The sequence below is a fragment of the Loxodonta africana genome, chromosome 6, assembly GCF_030014295.1.
Source record: "Loxodonta africana isolate mLoxAfr1 chromosome 6, mLoxAfr1.hap2, whole genome shotgun sequence".
In the NCBI taxonomy this organism is placed as follows: Eukaryota; Metazoa; Chordata; class Mammalia; order Proboscidea; family Elephantidae; genus Loxodonta; species Loxodonta africana.
In genome coordinates, this window is record NC_087347.1 from 133,966,587 (window position 1) to 133,990,661 (window position 24,075).

A 24,075-nucleotide genomic window follows, 5' to 3' on the forward strand; every position below is an offset into this window, starting at 1 on the left:
CTGAGAGAGTCTGTAAACACCAGAAAAGGACAAAAGCACCATTTCTTCCAAAAGTCCTTACGAAGCACCGCAGTAACTTAGTGACATGAAGTGAAGCTGATTTTATAGCTGATGTGGTGTCTTTGGAGGAAATTTTAAATTTGATTATGGGAAGAAAAGAGGTTGCATTTCAGAACAATTCTTCCCACATGGAATTCCTAAAGGAAAAAGACAAGGAATATATCATATGATGTAAAGTAATATCATATAAACAGACACACATGTGTATCTGTTTATATTATGAAATATATATGATATATATAATACAACACAATATAATGATATAAGATAGACACACACGTGTGTGTGTGTGTGTGTGTGTGTGTGTGTAGTGATATAGGTCCTCACTTAAGCAAGGTAATGGAAGCAATTTGGAAGAAAAATAATGCCCCCCCGCCCTTTAAACTGTGAAGGTTAAAACCAAGGTTGTCTGCCTGCACAGTAAAACAGTTTTCATGGAATTTTTTCCAAGTGCATTAGTGCTTAATGGATTCTTTGTGTGTCATATTAACAATACTGCCAATTAAGCCCTAAGGAGAAAAGTATGCTAGCAAAGTTTTAGGCAACTTGGTAAATATACAAAAAAAAGAAAAAAAAAATCCATCACCGTCAAGTCAAATTCTGACTCATAGCAACCCTATAAGACAGAGTAGAACTGCCCCATAGGGCTTCCAAGGAGTGACTGGTGGATTCGAACTACCAGCTTTTTAGTAAGCAGCCATAGCTCTTAACCACTATACCACCAGGACTCTGGTTAAGTACCATGGTAGTTTTAAAAACACCAAAACATAAGGTGTTGGCTAATGACTCTTCCTGAAAAGTAGAAGATGGATGTTGTCAATATTCACAAACTCATGTGCTCACTCCTTGCTCTCTCTTATGGCCCCCCTTTTTTTCTCTGTTGATTCAGTGACTCTAATTTACCTCAACATTAAATTTTCTAACACAAAATAATAAAAATAAATTTTTTAATTATTTTTTAACACAAAATATGTATGGAAATATCCTGTACAAATGCTTCCATAGAGGTCTTAATCATTTACAACTAAGGCTCAAGCTAGGCTCTCAAACTTTTGAGCTCCAGTTTATGAACAATAGACATGCACAATGTTTTCATAAGCTCCCGTGTTTCCACTTTCTCTGCCATCCCTTAGCACAATGGCACGTAGCACTGCCCTAGTTCATGACGTTGTTGTTCTTAGTTGCCATTGAGTCAGCACTGACTCATGGTGACCCCATGTACAATAGAACAAAACATTGCCTGGTGCTGTGACATCTTCACAATCATTGGTGTGTTTGAGTCTATCCTTGTAGCTGTTGTGTACTTTGAGCGCCTTCCAACCTAAGGGGCTCATCTTTCAGCCCCATATCGAACAATGTTCTTTTGTGATCCACAGGGTTTTATTTGGCTGATTTTCAAAAATAGATCACCAGACCTTTCTTTCTAGTTTGACTTAATCCGGAAGCTCCTCTGAAACCTGCCCAATATGGGTGACCCTGCTGGTATTTGAAATGCCAGTGGCATAGGTTCCAGGTGAGCAAGCCACCACAGTATGAGAAACTGACACACAGGTGGTATTCATGGCATTACCAAAAACCAAAAACCGAACCCAGTGCCATCGAGTCGATTCCGACTCGTAGTGACCCTATAGGACAGCATGGCATTAGTCTAAGCTAAAGTCCTTATAGTGTATGAGTTCATGGAGGTGCAGCTATGCTGGCAGAATGAACTCAAAGGTACTAATGTCTTATAAGATATTTTAGGGGGATAATACTGGGTAGGAGATGAGCATCAGTGTGCTTTACAAAGCCCTTGTCTCTTGACCTGGATTCAAGAAAAATGTCATTAGCAAGCCAGTGCTGAGGTTAATTAGGAGATGGACAGCTTAAGCACATGTGAGTAAGCAGGAGGATTGTCAGGAGTGTGTGAGACAGTTTTGTATGCTGGGTTGCTTACTTGTCTCGGATCTATTAATCCTTGTTCTAGAGGGAGGAGTGTGGGCAAGTAGTGTTACTAGGTCTCCTAGAACTAGAGTAATATCACCATTCCAGCTCTTCAAAAAAAAAGGAGTTCGAAACCTGGCAATGACATTTTAAAGCATTGAAAGCCTTTGATCCATGTGCAATATACCTCAAGAAACACTGTTTCACACCCTGGAAACAAAAGCAACTGTAAAAAAAAAAAATGGATTAGGATGGAATCCAGAAACAGGACATGCTCGTTATAGGTTACACTTATCTAGGGAAAAACAAATATCAAGATTACTTAAATAAGTTTGTCCAGATAATACCTTACACAATATTAATTTGAAAAGGATCATGGACTTAAAAGTAAAACATAAATCTATGAAACTTTTAGGATATAAAGAAAGGAAATGAGTTAGAATAGACTTGACAGAAATGGGTTTGGTTTTGTCTGAGTTAGGGCTAGGTAAAAAGTTCTTAGACTTGACACCAAAAGCATGATTTATAAAAGTAAAAAATGATAAATTGGACTTCATCAAAACAGTAGTCTTTTGCTTCATGAAAAAGTCTGTTGAGATGTGAAAACCAAGCTACAAACTGGAAGAAAATGTTTGAAAATCATAAATCCTAAAAAGAACTAACATTTAAAATATAGAATAAACTTTTAAAACTAAATAGTCACAATAATAATAATGTTACAAGAAAATGGGCAAAGACATGAAGAAACATGTCACCCAAGATAATGTCTTGCTCTTGTTGTTGTTAGGTGCTGTCAAGTTGGTTTGAACTCATAGCAACCCTATTACAACAGAACAAAGCACTGTCTGATCCTGCGCCATCCTCCCAACCATTGCTATGTTTGAGTCCATTGTGGCAGCCACTGTGTCAATCCATCTCATTGAGGGTCTTCCTCTTTTTCACTGACCTCTACTTTACCAAGCATGATGTCCTTCTCCAGGTATTGGTCCCTCCTGATAATATGTCCAAAGTAAGTGAAATCTCGTCATCTTCACTTCTAAGGAGCATTGTGGTTGTACTTCTTCCAAGACAGACTTGTTCTCCTTCTGGCAGTACATGGTATGTTCAGTATTCTTCACCAATACCATAATTCAAAGGCACCAATTCTTCCATTTTCCTTGTTCATTATCCAGCTTTCCCATGCATGTGAAGCAATTGAGAATACCATGGCTTGGGTTAGGCGCACGTTAATCCTCAAAGTGACACCTTTGGTTTTTAACACTTTAAAGAGGTCTTTTGCATCAGATTTGCCTGATAAAATGCATCATTTGATTTCTTGACTTCTGCTTCCATAAGTGTTGATTGAGGATCCAAGTAAAATGAAATCCTTGACAACTTCAATCTTTTCTCCGTTTATCATGATGTTTCTCATTGGTCCAGTTGTGAGGACTTTTGCTTCTTTATGTTGAGGTGTAGCCCATACTGAAGGCTGTGGTCTTTGATCTTCATCAGCAAGTGCTTCAAATCCTTTTCACTTTCAGCAAGCAAGGTTTTGTCGTCTGCATATTGCAGGTTGTTAAAGAGTCTTCCTCCAATCCTGATGTCCCATTCTTCTTCATATAGTCCAGCTTCTCAGATTATTTGCTTAGCATACAGATTGAATAGGTATGGTGAAAGGTTACAACCCTGACACACACCTTTCCTGACTTTAAAACATTCAGTATCCCTTTGTTCTGTCTGAACAACTACCTCTTGATCTATGTAAAGGTTCCTCATGAGCACAATTGAGTGTTCTGGATTTCCCGTTCTTCACAATGTTACCTATAATTTCATGATTCACACAGTCTAATGCTTTTGCATAGTCAATAAACACAGGTAAACATCTTTCTGATGTTCTCTGCTTTCAGCCAAGATTCATCTAACATCAAAAATGATGTCCATTGTTTCATGTCCTCTTCTGAATCCAGCTTGAATTTCTGACAGTTCCCTGTTGATATACTACTACAACAATTTTTGATTTATTTACAGTAAAATTTTACTTGTGTATGATATTAATGATATTGTTTGACAATTTCCACATTCCGTTGGATCACATTTCTTTGGAATGGGCACGCATATGGACATACTAAACGTGTCCTCAGCAACAACCACAGCACCTCCTAGAGAGAAGGGATTCAGGCCTAAGAGCTCATGATCCTACCACTGGCCTTAGCTGATTGTAACAGAGATGTGAACCTCACCCAAGGGTGGCCAAACTTCTATGCTATGGCCTGGATGAAAGGAGCAGATGTGTCAATCTGATCCTCCCTCAAGAATCGAAACTGGAAATGTCCAAGAAATTTCACTCATTAGTGTTGCTATTGTTATTACATGCTATTGATTCCAACTCAGAGCAACCCTATAGGACAGAGTAGAACTGCCCCACATGGTTTGCTGGGCTGTAATTTTAATGGGAGAAGATAGCCAGGTCTTTTCTCCTGTAGAGCCACGGGTGGGTTTGAACTGCTGACCTTTTGCTTAGTGGCTGAGCACTTCACCTTTGTGCCACCAGGGCTCCTTAACTGATTAATCTTAGGAAAAAAGAATAAAGTCATGAAGTATGAGCAACAACAAAGGGTAAGACACACCTGGTGTTCTGAAGAAATCCACATTATAAGCGGGCACAGCTTAGGGTGGGAAAGCCAGTAGAGAGACAAAGGATAAAGGGACAGGAATGAATTGTTGAAGTCTATCTATGATGGAGCACCAGGGGGAAAATGCACCCTCTGTGCTACAATCGACAGAGCTGCCTCAGATCCAGCACCACCCCAATCCTGCTCTCCAGGTGCCTGGCCCTCCAGTCTTAGAGGTTCCTTTATTATTCAACATCTGTATGCACGCTCATCTTTCCACCTGAGTGTGTCCTTACTACTTGTCACCAAAAAAGGCTAACCAGCTCACCTAGAGTTTCATTCACTTTGTGAAGTGCTACTTCAGGGCTGGGACCTACATATTCAACTCAAGTATAACATGAAGAAGAAGAAGGAGGAGGAGGAGGAAGGGGAGAAGGTGGGGAGGGGAGAGGGAGAAGAAAAGACAGACAAAAAGAAACCCTTTCAGGATAAATCACATCATAAATAATTTGGTATTTTTTGGGGGGTTAATTTGCAAAATGGAAAAAATATGATCAATTAGTGTCAAATTCTTACTGGACACAAAAAGAACATGTATTTCACAAAATCCATGAATAGTAGATCTTGAAGAATCTCGATTAACTTTACATGAGTTTATGTGAAGAAAAAGAAACAGAACATTATATTGTAGATACTAAACATTTAGATCTCTAAAAGACTGCCTAGATAGAAAATCATAAAGTAGTTTGACTATTGTACAAGCACAGATACTGAAGATTATTTCAGAAATAGCATGTTTTACATTTTATCTGATATAATAGGATTTTGTTACAATATATCATATAAATTATATATATATAGTCTATTTACATGGAGAGAACAAGAGAGAGACCTCTGTGCACTAGGAATCATGAGAGTACATGCATTTAAAAGCAACAGCAACTGCTGTGAGTTCCAAGAAAGCAGATTCCTCCATGGGTTTAGTTTGGACCAACAGGGTCAGGTGCTAGGACCTAGGCCAGGTGCTAGAGAAACCTGGTGATATGCTTTGGAGAGGTCTGGGGAGGTTACGTTAAAAACAGAGTTATTTTAGTCCCAGTTTCACCATGGGATCGAGAGATATGGAGAAGAAAAGGAAGCTATTTCAGGATGGAGGAAGAGAATATGTGAAGGCACATTGGATTCATTCTGATTAGAATTGAAATGGAGATTCAAGCTGAGGATGCTTGAGAAGTGTCCCTAACCTGTGATCGTCTCCATGGAGATTGCCATCATATCCTAGCACAAGTCAACTACAAACTGAGAAGCAAAATAGATCAGCTGCACCATAGAGAAGAGACTAATTAATTACATTTTTTATTAGAAAGAAAAGCAAAGGAAAAAAAACAAAAAAACTGAAAGCAAACTTACCTTTAATGCCACTGAGCAAAAAGTCCAGGAAAAAAGCTGCCCCCTCTCCTCCATGCCTCAGTGACTTAATACATTGTAAAGAAAAGCAACAGTCTATCTTCTACTATAAAGGCTTTTGAAACAGTCCTTCCAGTAGGGATAACAGAAAATAAAAGGATGGCTTGATCACAAGGGTTTTCTCGATGTCTTCATGCAGTACTGGAAAACTTAATAGATTTGACAACTATTTATATCTGTGAATCCGGTGCCTTGCACATAGTAAGCCTTGATATGAATGTTGCTGAATGACTCTTCAATCGGTTTGTATCAATGTGCATGTTCACTCCAAAGAGCCAGAGTGAAGCGCATGACTTTGAATCCTATCCCCACCATCCAGGGATTATAATAACAGCCATTTATTCATTCACACATTGCACAAGTGTGTACTGAGTCCCTACTATGTGCAAGACACTCTACTAGATACTGTGAATGCAATGAAGAAAAGGAAAAAAGAAAAAAATGTCCTGGCCCTCATGAAACTCATGAACTATCATGAAAGAAAAACATTCATTATTAGAGAATTACTAAATTTGTGAGTGCTACCAAGGAAATCTCAAAAACACCAAAAGTTTAACCTCTCTTATTGAAAACATACTATTTTTAATGTGAACAACAAGCAGAAAAATATCTATTTCCCAAGCTATAGAGTTTAATAGGATGTGTGGTTCTCTTGATGCACTTTCCAGAGATAATAAAGAAACTGGCATTAACACAGTGTAGATTGCAAACATGAGCCACAGCTGGCACAGGACCCACAACCAGGCAAATGAAACTCTCTGGATACCTCTGATGTGTCTCTTTCTCTCAATAACTTTATTCAGATTGACACAGTCCCTGCCTTTCCTCCTGCTCTCCATTTTCACCTTGGGAGGCTGACGGAACTTTTATAAATTAAGATAAACAGGCTATGAAAGAGCTGCAGAGAAAGCAAGGCTTGGTGATAGAAACCACCAAGCTGAAAGATATGCTGACTTACCACTGTGTAAATCTGATGCTTCCGTCTTTTGGCCAGGTCAATTATGTTTACACCATTGTAGTAAAGGTTTTCGATGCATCCATGGAAGTTTTTCTTTAAAAAGGTCCCAGGTTTGCCTGGTACAGGAATTCCTCCAAAACTAAGCTTTATGGAGGGAAAAGTAAAAGTCAGCTCTTAGTTATAAGTTCTACAGGAATAGATAAGGCAAATAAACAAGCGTTTTTTTTTTTTTATTTCAGTAGATTCAATTGTGTGCATGAGCCAAGTGGCTCTAATAATTACAGATGCCACTTGATTGCACATTTAAAAGGGTACTAGATTAGTCTGCACAAAAATAACTATAATTGCTTGCTTTTTAAAGGATTAATTCACAAAACCATTTTACTTCCTTTCTGGACATTTTTAATACTAAATAAAACAATAATTTACAGGAAGGAAAAAAGAAAAGAAAATCAACATCTTTTTATTTATCTCATGTGCAAATATCTTAAAGAATATGGCCAAACTAAAGCCAAGGCAATATGTATGTATGTATGTATATGTATATACATACACATGTCTCTATTCAGCTACAGAGAGACCTAGTTAAAAAGTCTATTTTGTACTAAAAAAGTCTTACACACAAAGATGTTCACAAATTGTTATTTATAAAGATGAAACATTGGAATTCATTCAAATGTGCAGTTGTTTTGTAAAGAAAACAATCCAGAATCAATATACTGGAATCTTAATTATCAATAATGATGGTTATTTGTAATATAATGGGCAATTATTGTAATGTTGGTTGAAAATACAAAAGCTATAACTGGATGAAAATAAGTCAACTGTAAAAAGTTGTGTGTACAATACAGACTAGAAGGAAATCAATGGACTTGTTAATGGTGGTTGTGTCCAGAAGGGATGTGAGATAGTACTAGTTTTCTTTACCACTTTACTTTCCAGTATTTTATAAATTAAGACAAATTAAATGGCTTAAAACATGCACATTCTTCTTATTAAACAAGAACAGCAGGATTGTTTCTACAATTGTGTTTTTCCCAACTCCAGCTCATCAGTAGCCCAGTTTCTCTCTCCTTCTTTGAAATGTTCACTTTAGCGTCTACTTAAGTGCTTTTCATGCTTAGGGTTGTTTCAGAAGGACTTGTTCACCCAATTAGAATATCTTTTCTTCATACGAATGAATAGCTACTGTAATATCAAGGACTACTTCTCATGTTTATTTTTTTTCTTAAATTCTATACTATTTCAAAAAATTATTTCTTAATACTTTGTAAAAGGTGATAAGCATTATTAATCCTGCTGCCCATTTTTACTTACCATCGCCTTGCCCCTTTAAGAGAGTTATTTAATAATCTGGCCGATTTTATTTTAAATTTAATTTCAGAAGAAAATTTTATTTAGCAGAGTTGTTGAAATTTTGACAAAGAATGTGTTTTTCCATTAACACATTTATTTGGAGAAGGATGGATATTTTTGCAACATTTCATCTTCCTATTTTTTTTTTTTTTTAACCAAGAACCTGGTGTTCTTCCATTATTAAAATATTTCTGAAATAGCCCCTCACCTAAGGTTGACAATTCATTTTCCTAGCTTATGTAATCTTTATGAAATGAATTTCTATACACTTCAGGCTTCAAAAATTTCCCATTTTAAATAAATTGCTTTCATCAATTAAACAACTTGTTAAGCAATTGGTATATCCATCCTATTGCTATTGGTTCATCTTCCTTTATCCAGGTATTTTTATACACTTTGCTAATAAATCCTAAGCTTTTAGCTAATTTTTATAAATTTCTGAAGGAGGTAACAAAAGGATATATTTAAGACACTTCATTCTTTTTCATATAATGTTTTAAATATTTTTCCCTTGTTTTATTGCCTTGGCAAAACTTCCTAAGTCTTAGCCAAATTAAATCATAATAAATATACAGAACTTTGTATGAAAAACAAACACCAAGAAAGGAATGCTTCTAATATATTTTCCAAGTACACAAAATACTGATTCTGACTCCACATCACATTAAGGAGATACTATTCTACTCCCATTTTACACATAAATTATATATTTATCTATATAAAATTAAGGTTTAATGCTAATTGAATCCATTGGTTTTTCAAGAATCCATGTGACCTAATAGAGAGTATTTTATGTTTAAATTTGATGTTTTAATTATGTTGTTGTGTGCCATCGAGTCGACTCTGACTCATAGCCACCCTATATGACAGAGTAGATCTGCCCTATAGGGTTCCCAAGGCTATAAATCTTTACAGAAGCCGATCATCACATCTTTGTCCCCAGGAGCAGCTGGTGTGTTCCAACTGCTGATCTTTCAGCTAGAAACCAAGCTCTTAACCACCGCTCCACCAGGGCTCCTTTTAATTATACCAATACCCAGTGCCGTTGAGTCGATTCCGACTCATAGCAACCCTATAGGACAGAGTAGAACTGCCCCATAGATTTTCCAAGGAGCACCTGGTGGATTCAAACTGCCAATAGATCATGAATTAATAGATTCCTATCTATTGAACCACACTTGTATTTCATTTGTCTTGAAGTACGTATGCTTTTATTTTAACTACTAAATGAGTTTGAGCTCTAGTTTCCTTCTCTTGTCAGGTATTTAGATCAAATCTAGATCTGTCTCTAAGGAAAAACTAAGAAAATCTTAACTTTGAATATATTTAAGAATCATTCATAAAACTTGGAAAATATTCTTGAAAACAAAAAAAGAATTTACCAATGAACATGTTAAATTCACAGATATTTTGTAAAAATATTTATTTAATACCTAACAAAATTGTTCTCATCGATTTATTACAGTATTCAAACATTTTCAATTTAAGCATTGTATTTTTTTAAATCCATTTTCAATTTGTAAATCATTTGTATAAATGCAATCCACAATGTAAAAATAAAGATAATTACAATCTGTTACTTTTTTAAAAATTTTATTATATTTTAAGTGAAAGTTTACAAATCAAGTCAGCCTCTCATACAAAAATTTATACACACCTTGCTATAAACTCCTAATTGTTCTCCCTCCAATGAGACAGCACACTCCTTCCCTACCTTCTCTCTCCTCCTGTCCATTCTGGCAGCTTCTGGCCCCCTCTGCCCTCTCATCTCCACTCCAGACAGGAGATGCTAACACAGTCTCATGTGTCTACTTGATCCAAGAAGCTCATTCTTCAACATTAACATTTTCAATCCCATATTCCAGTCCAATCTCTCTCTGAAGAGTTGGCCCCAGGAATGGTTCCTGTCTTGGGCTAACAGAAGGTCTGGGGACCATGACCTCCAGGGTCCTTCTAGTCCCAGTCAGACCATTAAGTCTGGTCTTTTTTAATGAGAATTTGGGGTCTGCATCCCACTGCTCTCCTGCTCCCTTAGGGGTTCTCTGTTGTGTTTCCTGTCAGGGCAATCGTCGGTTGTCAGTTGTGGCTGGGCACTGTTTAGTTCTACTGGTCTCAGGCTGATGTAGTCTCTGGTTTATGTTGTCCTTTCTGTCTCTTAGATTCATAGTTACCTTGTGTGTTTGGTTTTCTTCATTCTTTCTTCTTCCAGGTAGGTTGAGATGAATTGATGCATCTTAGATGGCTGCTTGTTAGCATTTAAGACCCCAGACTCCACACTCCAAAGTGGGATGCAGAATGTTATGTTAATAGATTTTATTATGCCAATTGACTTAGAGTTCCCCTGAAGCCATGGTCCCCAAATACCCGCCCCTGCTTTTCTGGCCTTTGAAGCATTCATTTTATTCAGGAAACTGCTTTTGGTTTAGTCCAGTTGTGTTATCTCTCCTGTACTGTGTGTTGTCTTTCCCTTCACCTAAAATAAAACTTAAATACTATCTAATTAGTGAAAACCCGTCTCCTTCCCTCTCTCTCTCCCTCCCCCCTTTCGTAACCATCAAAGAATATTTTCTTCTCTCTTTAAACTATTTCTCCAGTTCTAATAATAGTGGTTTCATAAAATATTTGTCCTTTTGCAACTGACTAATTTCATTCAGCATAACGTCTTCCAGATTTCTCCATGTTATGAAATGTTTCACGGATTCATCATCGTTCTTTATCGAGGCATAGTATTCCATTGTGTGAATATACCATAATTTATTTATTCATTCATCCTTTGATGGGCACCTTGGTTGCTTCCAGCTTTTTGCTATTGTAAACAGTGCTGCGATGAACATGGGTGTGCACATATCTATTCGTGTAAAGGCTCTTATTTTTCTAGGATATATTCTGAGGAGTGGCATTGCTGGATCCTTTTTTTTTTTTTTTTTATGGTAGTTCTATTTCTAGTATTAAAAAAAAAAAAATACTAGAAAAGGAAGTGCCAAATCAATTTCCAAAGTGTTGTACCATTTTACATTCCCACCAGCAGTGTACAAGTGTTCCAGTCTTCCACAACCTCTCCAACATTTATTATTTTGTGCTTTTTTGATTAGTGCCAGCCTTGTTGGAGTGAGATGGAATCTCATGTAGTTTTGATTTGCATTTCTCTAATGGCTAATGATTGGGAGCATTTCCTCATGTATTTGTTAGCAACCTGAATGTCTTCTTTAGTGAAGTGCCTTTTCATATCCTTTGCACATTTTTTAATTGGGTTATTTGTCTTTTTGTAGTTGAGTTTTTGCAGTATCGTGTAGATTTTAGAAATCAGGTAGTCTTTTTATTCTTTTGGTGAAGTCTTTGGATGAGCATAGGTGTTTGATTTTTAGGGGCTCCCAATAATCTGGTTTCTTTTCTGCATTTTTAGTAATGTTTTGTATACTGTTTATGCCATGTATCAGGGCTCCTAGCATTGTCCCTATTTTTTCTTCCATGATCTTTATTGTTTTAGATTTTATATTTAGGTCTTTGATCCATTTTGAGTTATTTTTTGTGCATGGTGTGAGGTATGGGTCTTGTTTCATTTTTTTGCAGATGGATATCCAGTTATACCAGCACCATTTGTTAAAAAGACTGTCTTTTCCCCATTTAACTGACATTGGGGTTTTGTCATGTGTCAGCTGCTCATATGTGCATGGATTTATGTCTGGGTTCTCAATTCTGTTCCATTGGTCTACGTATCTGTTGTTGTACCAGTACTATGCTGTTTTGACTACTGTGGCGGGATAACAGGTTCTAAAATCAGGTAGAGTGAGGCCTCCCACTTTGTTCTTTTTCTTCTGCAATGATTTATTTATCTGGGGTCTTTCACCCTTCCATATGAGATGAAGCCTCCATCTCATGAAAAAATGTTGTTGGAATTTGGATTGGAATTGCATTGTATCTACAGATGGCTTTTGGTAGAATGTTGAGTCTTCATATTCATGAGCAAGGTATCTTTTTCCACTTACGTAGGTCTCTTTTGTTTTCTTGTAGTAGTGCCTTGTATTTTTCTTCGTATAATTCTTTTACAACTCCTGTAAGATTTATTCCTAAGTATCTTATCTTCTCGGGGGCTATTGTAAATGGTATTGATTTGGTGATTTTCTCCTCAATGTTCTTTTTATTGGTGTAGATGAATCCAACTGATTTTTGTATGTTTATCTTGTATCCTGATCCTCTGCTGAACTCTTCTATTAGTTTCAGTAGCTTTCTTGAGGATTCTTTAGGGTTTTCTGTGTATAAGTTCATGTTATCTACAAATAGATATACTTTTACTTCTTTCTTACCAATCTGGATGCCCTTTATTTCTTTATCTAGCCTAATTGCTCTGGCTAGGACATCCAGCACAATGTTGAATAAGAGTGGTGATAAAGGGCATCTATGTCTGGTTCCCGATCTCAAAGCGAATGCTTTCAGAATCTCTCCATTTAGGATGATGTTGGCTATTGGCTTTGTATAAATGCCTTTTATTACATTGAGAAATTTTTCTTCTGTTCCTATTTTGCTGAAAGTTTTTATCATGAATGGGTGTTGAACATTGTCAAATATCTTTTCTGCATCAATTGATAAAATCATGTCGTTCTTGTCTTTTATTTATATGATGCATTACGTTAATTGTTTTTCTGATGTTAAACCGTCCCTGCATATCTAGTATGAATCCCACTTGGTCATGGTGAATTTTTTTTCTTTTTTTGATGTGTTGTTGAATTCTGTTGCCTAGAATTTTGTTGAGGATATTTGCATCTAAGTTCATAAGGGAAATAGGTCTGTAATTTTCTTTTTTGTGTGATGTCTTTATCTGGATTTGGTATCAAGGATATGCTGGCTTCATAGAATGAGTTTGAGAGTATTCCATCCTTTTCTATGCTCTGAAATACCTTTAGTAGTAGTGGTGTTAACTCTTCTCTGAAAGTTTGGTAGAATTCTGCAGCGAAGCCATCAGGGCCAGGGCTCTTTTTTGTTGGAATTCATTGATTACCTTTTCAATCTCTTCTTTTGTTATGGGTCTATTTAGTTGTTCTACCTCTGCTTGTGTCAGTTTAGGTAGGTGGTGTGTTTCTAGGAAGTCAACCAATTCTTCTAGGTTTTCAAATTTGTTAGAACACACTTTTTTGCAGTAATCTGATATGAATTCTTTTAAATTCAGTTGGTTCTGTTGTGATATAGCCTATCTCATTTTTTATTTGGGTTATTTGCTTCCTCTCCTGTTGTTCTTTTGTCAGTCTGGCCAATGGTTTGTCCATTTTTGTAATTTTTTCAAAGAACGAGCTTTTGGTCTTGTTAATTCTTTCAATTTTATTCCTTTTCTCTAATTTGTTTAATTCTGCTCCAGTTTTTATTATTTGCTTTCTTCTGGTGCCTGAGGGTTTCTTTTGTTGCTCTCTTTCTATCTGTTCAAGTTGTAGGAATTGTTCTTTGATTTTGGCCCTTTCTTCTTTTTGTATCTGTGCATTTATTGATATAAATTGACCTCTAATCACTGCTTTCACTGTGTCCCATAGGTTCTGATAGAAAGTGTTTTCATTGTCATTGGATTCTATGAATTTCTTTATTCCATCCTTAATGTCTTCTAAAATCCAATCTTTTTTGAGCAGGGTATTCTGTGTATTGCCTCAACTCCTTCCTGATGCCTTGAAGGGTTCTGTATACTAATCTTTTGTATTCTGCCTCTGGTAATTCCAGGAAGACACTTTCATCTAGAAGATCCCTTGATTCTTTTTTTAGAGAGCTTTTTGATGTGATCATGGTTTGTTTCTTCATGTGACTTGATATTGACTGTTGCCTCCAAGCCATCTATAAGTTATTTTGTTAGTTTATTTTATATTTGCTTACTGTGTCATAGCTTCTTGCTTTGTTTTGTTTTGGTTTGCCCAAATGGGTTGCCTGAGTGAGCTAGCTTGATTATCTTTTCTTCTTTGTATCTCTGACGTCCTGTCCCCAGATTCCTAGAGCTGTTATGAGGTATATCAGTCTAGGAGTCCATTCACTTTTCTTGTATGAATTCAGCTCAAGTGTCCAGGTAGCAGATCCTCAAGTGTGAGTTATAGGCTCTGTCCTACAGTCTTAGAAGGACAGGAGTAATTGATGTAGGTACTGGTATCTGGTTGCAGCAGGGGGTCATGCACTGAACAAGGCAGTGGGCTGAGAATCATCCCCCAAGTGTCTCTGAGGAAAGCATTTCCCTGTTCCCTAAAGCGTACAGGCGGGTAGGTACTCCAGACGGACCATGGGCACCCAGTGTTTTTGGTTGTAAGGACTGGACATACCAGTTATCCTGGGACCCCTGTTGTGGGTGGCTGTGACCTGAATGGAACCTCTAGTCCTTAGGTGCCTGATGTGGGTAGTTGAGGGCCCTGTTCAATAGGCAAAACAATGTCAAACATCAAACACTCACCTCTCTGCTGCAAAGGTGAAACAGTTGGAGTCTGCCAACAAGGGCTTATTCTCCTGACATAGGTTCACAGAAGTCCATGCAGAGGGGAAAATTACTCAAAGTCCTCAAGCCATTTATGCCTAGACAGAAGCTGCTTCTGTCCTGGGCTCCCACGGTTAGTGGAGCTGGCAAATTATCTTTTCCCCCAGTTGCAGATTTATTCCCTCTCCAAGGCTGGGAGGATGGCTCTAGGCGTTCAACAGGGCCTATCTCAGGCCCAGGGAAATTACCTGCTGAAGCCGGCCTGGGAGCAGGGGGTGGGGGAAGTTAAAATATATGGATGTACTTAGCTTTTGCTGAGAGCACCGTTCTTCTCTAGTTCCGGAGGTGTGAGTAGGCTGTGTGGCTGGCTGCGTCCCCCTGAGAAACCATGGCCAAATGCTAGTATTGGCCCTCTGTCACCACTTCTGAGAATGGTACCTGAGGGTTGCCCATGATTCAGGTCCAGTAACTCGTCTCCACTTCTGAACCATCTCTTCCTCCCCCTGCCCCTCAGTTCATTTTCTAAGCTTGCCTTGGATGTTAAGGGCTCCTAGCTTGTCATAAATATACTCATTTCACTTGTTTTTTCAGGTCTTTGTTGTAAGAGGGCTCGCCAGATGCATCTGTCTATTCTGCCATCTTGGCTCCGCCTACTTGAGCAGGGTATTGCTCAGCTTCCAGGTATTTGATCTGTTCCCTGCTTTTTCTGTTATTGATTTCTCCTTTAATATCTTATGGTCAGAGAAGTTGCTTTGTAATATTTCAATGTTTTGGATTCTGCTAAGGTTTGCTTTATGAAATAATGTGTTGTCTCTTCTAGAGAATGTTCCATGTGCACTAGAAAAGAATGTATACTTTGCAGCTGTTCGGTGGGGTGTTTTGTATATGTCTATGAAGTCAAGTTTGTTGATTGTGGCATTTAGATCTTCCATGTCTTTATTGAGCTTCTTACTGGATATCCTGTTCTTTACCGAAATTGGTGTGTTGAAGTCTTGTTCTATAATTGTGGAGCTGTGTATCTCACTTTTCAGTGCTGTTAGAGTTTGTTTTATATATCTTGCAGCCCTGTCATTGGTTGCATAAGTATTTAATATGATTATATCCTCCTGGTAAATTGTCCCTTTAGTCATTATATAGTGTCCTTCCTTATCCTTTTCAGTGGATTTAACTTTAAAGTCTATTTTGTCAGAAACTAATATTGCCACTCCTGCTCTTTTTTGATTGTTGTTTGCTTGATATATTTCTTTTGATCTTTTGAGTTTTAGTTTGTGTCTCTAAGTGTAAGGTGTGTCTCTTGTAGGCAGCATATTGTTGGATTTCTTCTTTTAATCCATTCTGCAACTCTCTGTCTCTTCATTGGTGCATTTAGTCTATTTACATTCAGAGTAATTATGGATAGGTATGAGTTTATGAGTTTAGTGCTGTCATTTTGATGCCTGTATTGTGTGTTGTTGACAGATTCATTTTTCCACTTATATTTTTTGTGGTGAGAAGTTTTTCTTTGTAAATTGTGTGTTCCTCTTTTTCACTGTAGTTGAATTTGTTTTCACTGAGTCTTTATGTTTATCTTGGTTTTTATTTTGAAGTGTGGGACCATTAGTCTTCTTTGTGGTTATGTTAATTTTTACCCCTATTTTTCTAAGTATAAACCTAAGTTGTATCTCTCTATATCGCCTTGATTTCCTCTCCATGTGGAAGATCTATGCCTATCTATCTTATTTAGTCCCTCTTTATTGTCATCTGTTATGATATGACGTCACTAATTCCCTGCTTTAAGCTTTTTTTTTAACTTATTTTATTTTTTGTGATTTCCCTGTCTGAGTTGACATCAGGGTGCTGTGTTCTGTGTCCTAGTATTGCATTGATATCTGATTTTACTGATTTTCTAACCAGAGAATTCCCTTTAGTATTTCTTGTAGTTTTCATTTGGTTTTTGTGAATTCTCTACGCTTGTGTTTATCTGTAAATGATTCATTTTTGCCTTCATATTTGAAAGACAGTTTTGCTGGATATATGATTCTTGGCCATCAGTTTTTCTACTTCAGTGCTCTATATATGTCATCCCATTGCCTTCTTGCCTGCATGGTTTCTGCTGAGTTGTCCAAACTTATTCTTATTGATTCTCCTTTGTAGGTGACTTTTTGCTTATTCCTGGGTGCTCTTAAAATTTTCTTTTTATCTTTGGTTTTGGCTAGTTTAATGATAATATATCTCGGTGACTTTCTTTTGGGATCTCCCTTGCATGGGTTTCAATGAGCTAGATATCCTTTCATCTTTCATGATGTCGGAGAAGTTCTCTGCCAGCAAATCTTCAACTATTCTCTCTGTATTTTCTGTTATCTCTCCCTGTTCTGATATTCCAATCACTCACGAGTTATTCTTCTTGATAGAGTCCCACATGATTCTTAGCATTTCTTCATTTAAAAAAAATTATTTTATCTGATTTTTCTTCAAATATATTGGTGCCAAGTGCCTTATCCTCCATCTCCCCAATTCTGCATTCCAGTTCCTCAATTTTGCTCTTCTGAGTTCCTGTTGAGTTGTCTAATTCTGTAACTTTATTGTTAATCTTTTGAATTTCTGAATGCTGTCTCTCTACAGATTCTTGCAGATTTTTAAATTTTTCATTATGTCCTTGAATAGTCTTTTTAATTTCTTCAACTGCTTAATCTGTGTTTTCCTTGGCTTTTTCTGTATAGTGCCTAATCTCATTTCTGATGTTGTTCCTGATGTCCTGCAGCGTTCTGTATATTAATCTTTTGTATGCTGCATCTCACAATTTCAGGAATACATCTTCATCCAGGAGAGTCCTTGATTCTCTGTTTTGGGAGTTTGTTGAAGCAATCATGGTCTGCTTCTTTAGGTGATCTGATATCTGCTGCTGTCTCCGAGCCATCTATAAGTTATTGTGATAATTTATTTTATGTTTGTTCACTGTGTCCTATCTTCTTGATTTGTTTTGTTTCAATATACCCAAATAGGCTAGTAGAGTGTGCTAACTTGATTACTGGAGCCTTTGAAGCACTAATGTCTTGTTACCAGATGGTTAGAGCTATTACCTGGTATATGAGCCTATAAGTCCATTTCACTATTCTTGTATATTCAGCTAAGTTCTTCTGATAGTTGGTTGCCTATTGTGTGATGTAGGCTCTCACCTGCTATCTTAGCTGAGTTTGGGTGATGGTTGTATGCACAGGTTACTGGTAGCAGCAGGGCATCACACTCTGAGGAGGGCAGGGTGCTGACTGCCCTCCCCCAAGTTTCAGTAAGGAAGGAGTGTTTCTTTTCTCTAGAGTGCTCTGGTGGGTGGGCTCTGTAGCTGTACTTTAGGCACCCAGTGCTTATACCTGTAAAGACTGGTAGGCACCACTATCCTCAGACCCCTTTTTCAGGCATCTAAGTGGTGTGGATGAATCCTCAGCCCTCAGGTCCCTACTGTGGGTAGGTGAGGGCTCTGTTTAATAGGCAGAGTGGTATTAGAACTCAAAAGCCAGCCTCTCCACCATGTAGCTGAAACAATTACAGTCAGACCTCTAACAGATTTGCCCTTGCATTATAATAGGCACCTGGTTCCATGTAGGGGTGAAAGCTAAAATCTGTTGATCACTTGTGCCTAGACTGGAGCTGCTTCTGCTCTGAACTTCCAGTTTAGGGGAGTTGGGAAAGTATTTTTCCCCCATTTGTTAATTTGGTCCTTCTCCCAGGCCAGGAGAATGGGTCAGAGAGGGAGTGGCACGTTCTATCTCAGGCCCAGGGAATTCAACTGCTAATGAAGCTGTCTAAGGTAAAGCGGGGAGGGATCAGCTAGATAGGAGAAAGTACTTTCAGAAGAAGGAGCTATTACATTCACATGATAAGTTAGACAAAATTGCTTATCTTTTTCCAATAGGTCTGTTACATCTCAGATTCCAGAGTCATGTGTAGCCTGTGTATGCTGGCTGGGTCCCTGCCGAGATTGCCCCAGGGAATTAGGGCTGCATTCTGCACTTGCCTTCTTTAGCTGAAACAGCTTTTTCCTAAACCCCACAGGCAGATTCATGGCTCTCACACCAGGGGGTTGGGGTGTCAGCACTTTGTTTGCTTTTTTTCACTGAAGCAACCACTTCCTGAACTCTGTGGCCAGCCACACTGTAGACATGCCACAGGGTCAGGGGTGTGTGACTTTGCTTGCCTTGTTTTGCTGAATCTGCTGTGTCTCAGGAAACTACCATCAGCTCCACCACATTCACACTAAAGAATGGTGCCAAGGTATCAGGGCTGAGGCATGGTGTGGGCCTGGTAACATGTCGCTGCTTCTGCACTGTCTTTTGCCCCCTGACACTTAGATCGATTCCTTAGTTCTGTGTTTGAAGCTCAGGTTTGTAGATTGTCATATATGGAATCAATTCACTTGTTTTTTCAGGTCTTTGTTGCAAGAGGTTTCAGCAGAAGCTTCTGACTACTTAGCCATCTTGCCCCCACTCCCCATATCTGTTACTTTTATTTATTCACTTTTTAAAAACTTAAATTCATAGTGACAATTATATTCATTTTATTTTTATGTTGGTTACCTTTTTCAATTTGTACTATACTCAGTTGTGATTTAGAAAAAAATATTACTTGTAGGGCAACAAAATTTGAAAAGAAAAAGAGAGAAAAACAAAATAAAACAAAAACCTTCCTTTTATATAGCAAAAATTAGTGTCTGGGTTAGAAACTTTTTACTAGAAGACAAAGAGTGTGGAGGATACTGTATATAACAACGCTGTAATTTCCCATCAAAAGCCCTCTTTCTAGACTTGATGGAGGATTTCTGGAGAGATTTGGCGAGGACAAGAGCAGAGGTCAGTAGTCCTAGGATACTAGCTCTCTGTTCTCTCTGGGGGATGGAAACTTGTGGTAGTTGCATGGATGTGCATTATTGTTAGTTGCCATAAAGTTGATTCCCACTCATAGAGACCCCATGTGTGCACAGTAGAACTGTTCCATCGAGTTTTCAAGGTGGTCACCTTTCTGAAGCAGATTGCCAGGCTTGTCTTCTAAGGTGCCTCTGGGTGGGTTCAAATCACCAACATTTTGGCCTATAGTCTAGCACTTAACCATTTGTCCCATCACCCAGGGACTCCAAGGGTGTGGACAGAGGTCCCAAGGTAGATTTTAAGAAACCTAGACAGGGTGCTTCTGCTTTATTTCCATAGCTCTGGTGATACCAAGACTATTATGGATACCTCAGTTCAGTATGGGCCCCCCAAAAGGAAAGACAGATTACCAATGACTGAGAGAGGAACAAGGTAGAAGCATCTGAGGGTTATTGTTTTACAATGAACTGTTCAGTTTAGCATAGTGCAAGGTAGGCTACTGAGGACTTCCACATCTGCAAGAGAAGTATGGGTGGTGTGGATGGCTGAGGCTCTGAGTAAATGCATAAAGGGCTAGTAGCTGGGTTTGAAAGCTGGGAAAGTCTAACTGAGGCCAGGGTGGGGACCAGGGACAACGGCAGCAGCAGGAGCTGACACCTGACGCCCATGCCCAAAATCCAGGTAGGACCAACGTATGACTTTCATAGTGAGGACAGCACAGGTACAAGGTATGCTTCCCCTGATGCAGAAAAATATGTAAGTCACTGGCTAGTAATGCTTCCAGAAAAAAGGAAGGAAAAAGGGGAAAAAGAAAATCTCAATTTAAGGGACTATTTACACAACAGTATACTAAGTTATGAAACTACATTAACTAGTGTATCATTTTTCACCAAGGTTAGACATTTCTGTCATCAGCAGAAATGGGGTCTGATGAGTATATTGAATTCAGTTAGGGAGAAGAAACAAAATTAAATTTCTGCACAATTGAGTTTGAGTATAAATGTTAAACCTGCTTTATAATTTTAAATTTTTCAAGCATTTGAGAATTTGTGGTTATAATTATACTATTGAATTATAGATTTAGTCCATTATCAGATAATTTAGACTGGAAAAGTGTGCCTTATATATAGATTTTTTCTTTCCAACAAAGACAGTATTAGTTTTTCTAAATATTTCATAAGTATTTGTAGGCTAAATTTGGTATATACCTATTAAACCCATTGCCCTTGAGTCAATTCTGACTCATAATCGCTCTATAGGACAAAGTAGAACCAACCCATAGAGTTTCCAAGGCTGTAACCTTTACAGAAGCAGACTGCTACATCTTTCTCCTGCTGAGCAGCTAATGGGTTCCAACTGCCAACCTTTCATTTAGTAATGGAGTTCTTAACCACTGTGCCACCAGAGCTCCTTGTATACCTATTAATTCTACCTTAATAACTATATCTTGCAGATTAATTACATCCATCTTTTCGTCTGCTTTATCAAAACTTTGAAAATTAAAATTAAAATCTAGTTATAAACTGTGTTTCTGTTCCTTTTTAAGGTAACTCTGCCCTGGAGAAGAACTTTTCATGTCTAGCCCCTGTCCTGCAGGAATCATGGAGCCAAGATTTAATTCTTATTTTCAAAGTTTTGATAAAGCAGACAAAAAGGTGGATGTAGGCATAACCTGGGTCAACCAAATAGTCTAGTTATTATTGGCAAGAAGCCCTGGTGGCACAGTGGTTAAGAGTTTGGCTGCTAACCAAAATGGAGACAGTTTGAATCTACCAGCTGCTCCTTGGAAACCCTATGGGATAGTTTTACTCTGTCCTGTAGAGTTACTATGAGTCGGGATTGACTCAATGGCAGTGAGTTTGGTTTTCTTTGGGTTTTATTATTGGCAAAAATTGGATACTGATCATTCTTGAGCTATTCTCCTGCTTACTGCAGCTGGCATTTGATTGGTCCCTTCCCACATCCCCAACCATAGCTTTTGTCCTTGAGCTCTGCCTACTAGTTCATTTCCACTAACAACTACTTCTTTCACAACAAACGACCACTTATTTTAGCCTGGCTCCAGGGCCTCTGTATCCTGGGACTGTTCCCCAGGTGGCTCTTGTCAGGGCAGTGCCAACCAAGGTCTAAACAGTAGAAAGGGGCAGTTTTGGATTTATGCAATTAATCAATATTTTATTTGACATATGTATATATTTATTAGAGTTGTTTTTAATTTGGAACCACAATGATTATTATTTTACAATGGCCTTTATCTTTTGATAATATTTACTTTCAATGGCACTGTTTTTTCTATAACTGGTTTCAGTTGGTATAAATTCAAATGGTTTATCTTGGTCCCAAATTCCAACATTTTTCAACTTAAAACAAAAAATTTCAGTTATTTCTTCCATAAGTATGATTCTTGTAAACCACATATGGCTGACTTTTGTTTCTTAAAGCAATATGAGACTATGTGCTACCTGAAGGAATTTAGACAGCTTTTATGTTTATTGTTATAAATGTGATGAATAGTGTGTTATTCTATTTGTTTTTTAATTTTAACTGCTGTTTATTTTACAATTTTTGTTTTATATAGATTGCGCGCTGTGCACTTTTTTAAAAAGTCAGCTTGGAAGACAATCACTACGATGTTCTGGCTTCTCAAACCAGAGCCTTTCATTACTTTCTATAAAGCACAAATTCTTATTTTCTTCAATCCCGGCTCTAAATTTTGATTGCTTAAACTATTATTATTAATCAATCTACCTGTGTTTTTCCCTATTTTAAGCCATTTAAAAAAATACTATTATGTGCAATTTGTTACACAATTATGTAAATTAGTCCACCTTTCACCTTTTCATACCACAGAGGTTAAAACCACAATCTCAGGAGCTTATCCCCCTGGGTTCGAATTGCACACCTTCCATGTACTTTCTGTACTTCCATGTACTTTCCTTGGACAAAACACTTAACTTCTGGGTGGCTCACTTTTCTCATCTGTAAAATGGGAATAATGATAGTACTTACTTACTTCATATAAATAACTCAGCTTGGCTTGGTTAATGAGAGTATAAGGATTTCCTAAACCTGAAGTATTTGGGGCACAGCCTGGCACAGGGAAATCACTGTGTTTGTCATCATTAGTAGCGGCACTGTTTGCACGGACAGCAACTCCCCAGTCAAGAGGTTCTTCTTAGACGGTATTTTAGAGCATGAATTTCAGTAATTTCTAAAGAAAAGCTATAAGGACAGTAACATTTCTGATGCTCTGCAGACCTGAACACTGCCTTCTCATGCCAGTGGCAATTAAACTGCATAAGGGTTTTTGAGTTAATAAACAGGAAAAAACAAACAAACAAAAGACAACTTTTTCTCAAGATTCTATGGAAGGATTTACAGAAAGTGAGAACTAAATCTGTTGTGTGCTGCTTTATAAAGACCTATTGGTCATTGCTAACCTCATATTTGGAGAGGGAGAGAGGGAAGTATTGAGAGAGGGAAAGTGAGACAGATCTTGCTAGAACCCTAGGATCATTGTGTGTTTTCAATAAGAATTATTTTGTTTGATTTTAGGAAATGTATTTGTCATACAGTTGAGTATAACTCGTTTATTGTGTGTTCTGCAAGCAGGAGGTATATCCTCTTAGGTACATCTGCTTCTGTGCTCTTCTTATTCAACTACCATCCCAAAATGCATTGGCTGTTTTTTGTTTAATTCCCTAAATTTCTATCCTAAAATTACGTTTCTCCCAGGTATTTCAATTACTGTTTTGTATACACCAAATACTTTTTTTTTTTTTAACTTTAATGCATCTTCTTGAAATAATCTTTGTTTTTAAATCAAACATGGCTCTGTTCTGTGAAGCTCATTGATAAAATTTTTGTTTGGGATGCCGATAATATTGTTTTGCCTTTCATTCAGACTCCAGCATATTTCGTCTTGGGCAGATATTGATGATATTGAGTAAAGATTATATTCAGGGTACATGGCCTGTGTGAAGTGTCCAAAGGTCTTCAGTATATGGGACACAGAGCTGGAAACCCAGCTTCCATTAGATCATGCACTCATACATTATCAGCAACATTTAGTTGTGGAAGGCTTTCCAACCAAAATCTGTCTTATCCAACTAGGGGTTTTCAGTTAATTTAAATCAAACACTCTGTAAATCTTCTGTTATTAACTCTCAGAAACATTGGCTGTCGATATTTTTGCCCTAGATGATTTTGATGGTCTCTCATTCTAATGCATAGTTTCTAAGGCCTTCAGAGAGGCATAATTAACATCCATCCCTTATTTTCTATAATTGCAAAAGCTAATTCCAAATTTTTCGTACAAATTCAAATTCATTAAGTTGTTGAGGTCCTGCTTTCTGCGAGGCGTGATTCAAGGCTCTGTGATGGATTTAAGGGTAAATTACACACCATCTCTTTCCTCAAGGAATTTAGGGCTGGTTACTAGAGACAAAC

At 37.6% G+C, this 24,075-nt stretch overlaps 1 protein-coding gene across 2 annotated transcripts in view; it reads right to left on the reverse strand.

Moving 5' to 3' along the window:
* The window catches only part of CNTNAP5 (contactin associated protein family member 5), a 1,181,085-nt gene that overhangs the window by 637,283 nt on the left and 519,727 nt on the right, over nucleotides 1-24,075 (reverse strand). Inside the window, exon 7 of one of the 2 annotated variants that reach the window (XM_010596415.3) lies at nucleotides 7,003-7,143. In XM_010596415.3, coding sequence (XP_010594717.1) covers nucleotides 7,003-7,143 — 141 coding nt within the window. Of the gene's footprint in view, nucleotides 1-6,999; nucleotides 7,144-24,075 lie in introns of both variants that reach the window. The other variant, XM_064287363.1, reaches the window with a different exon arrangement.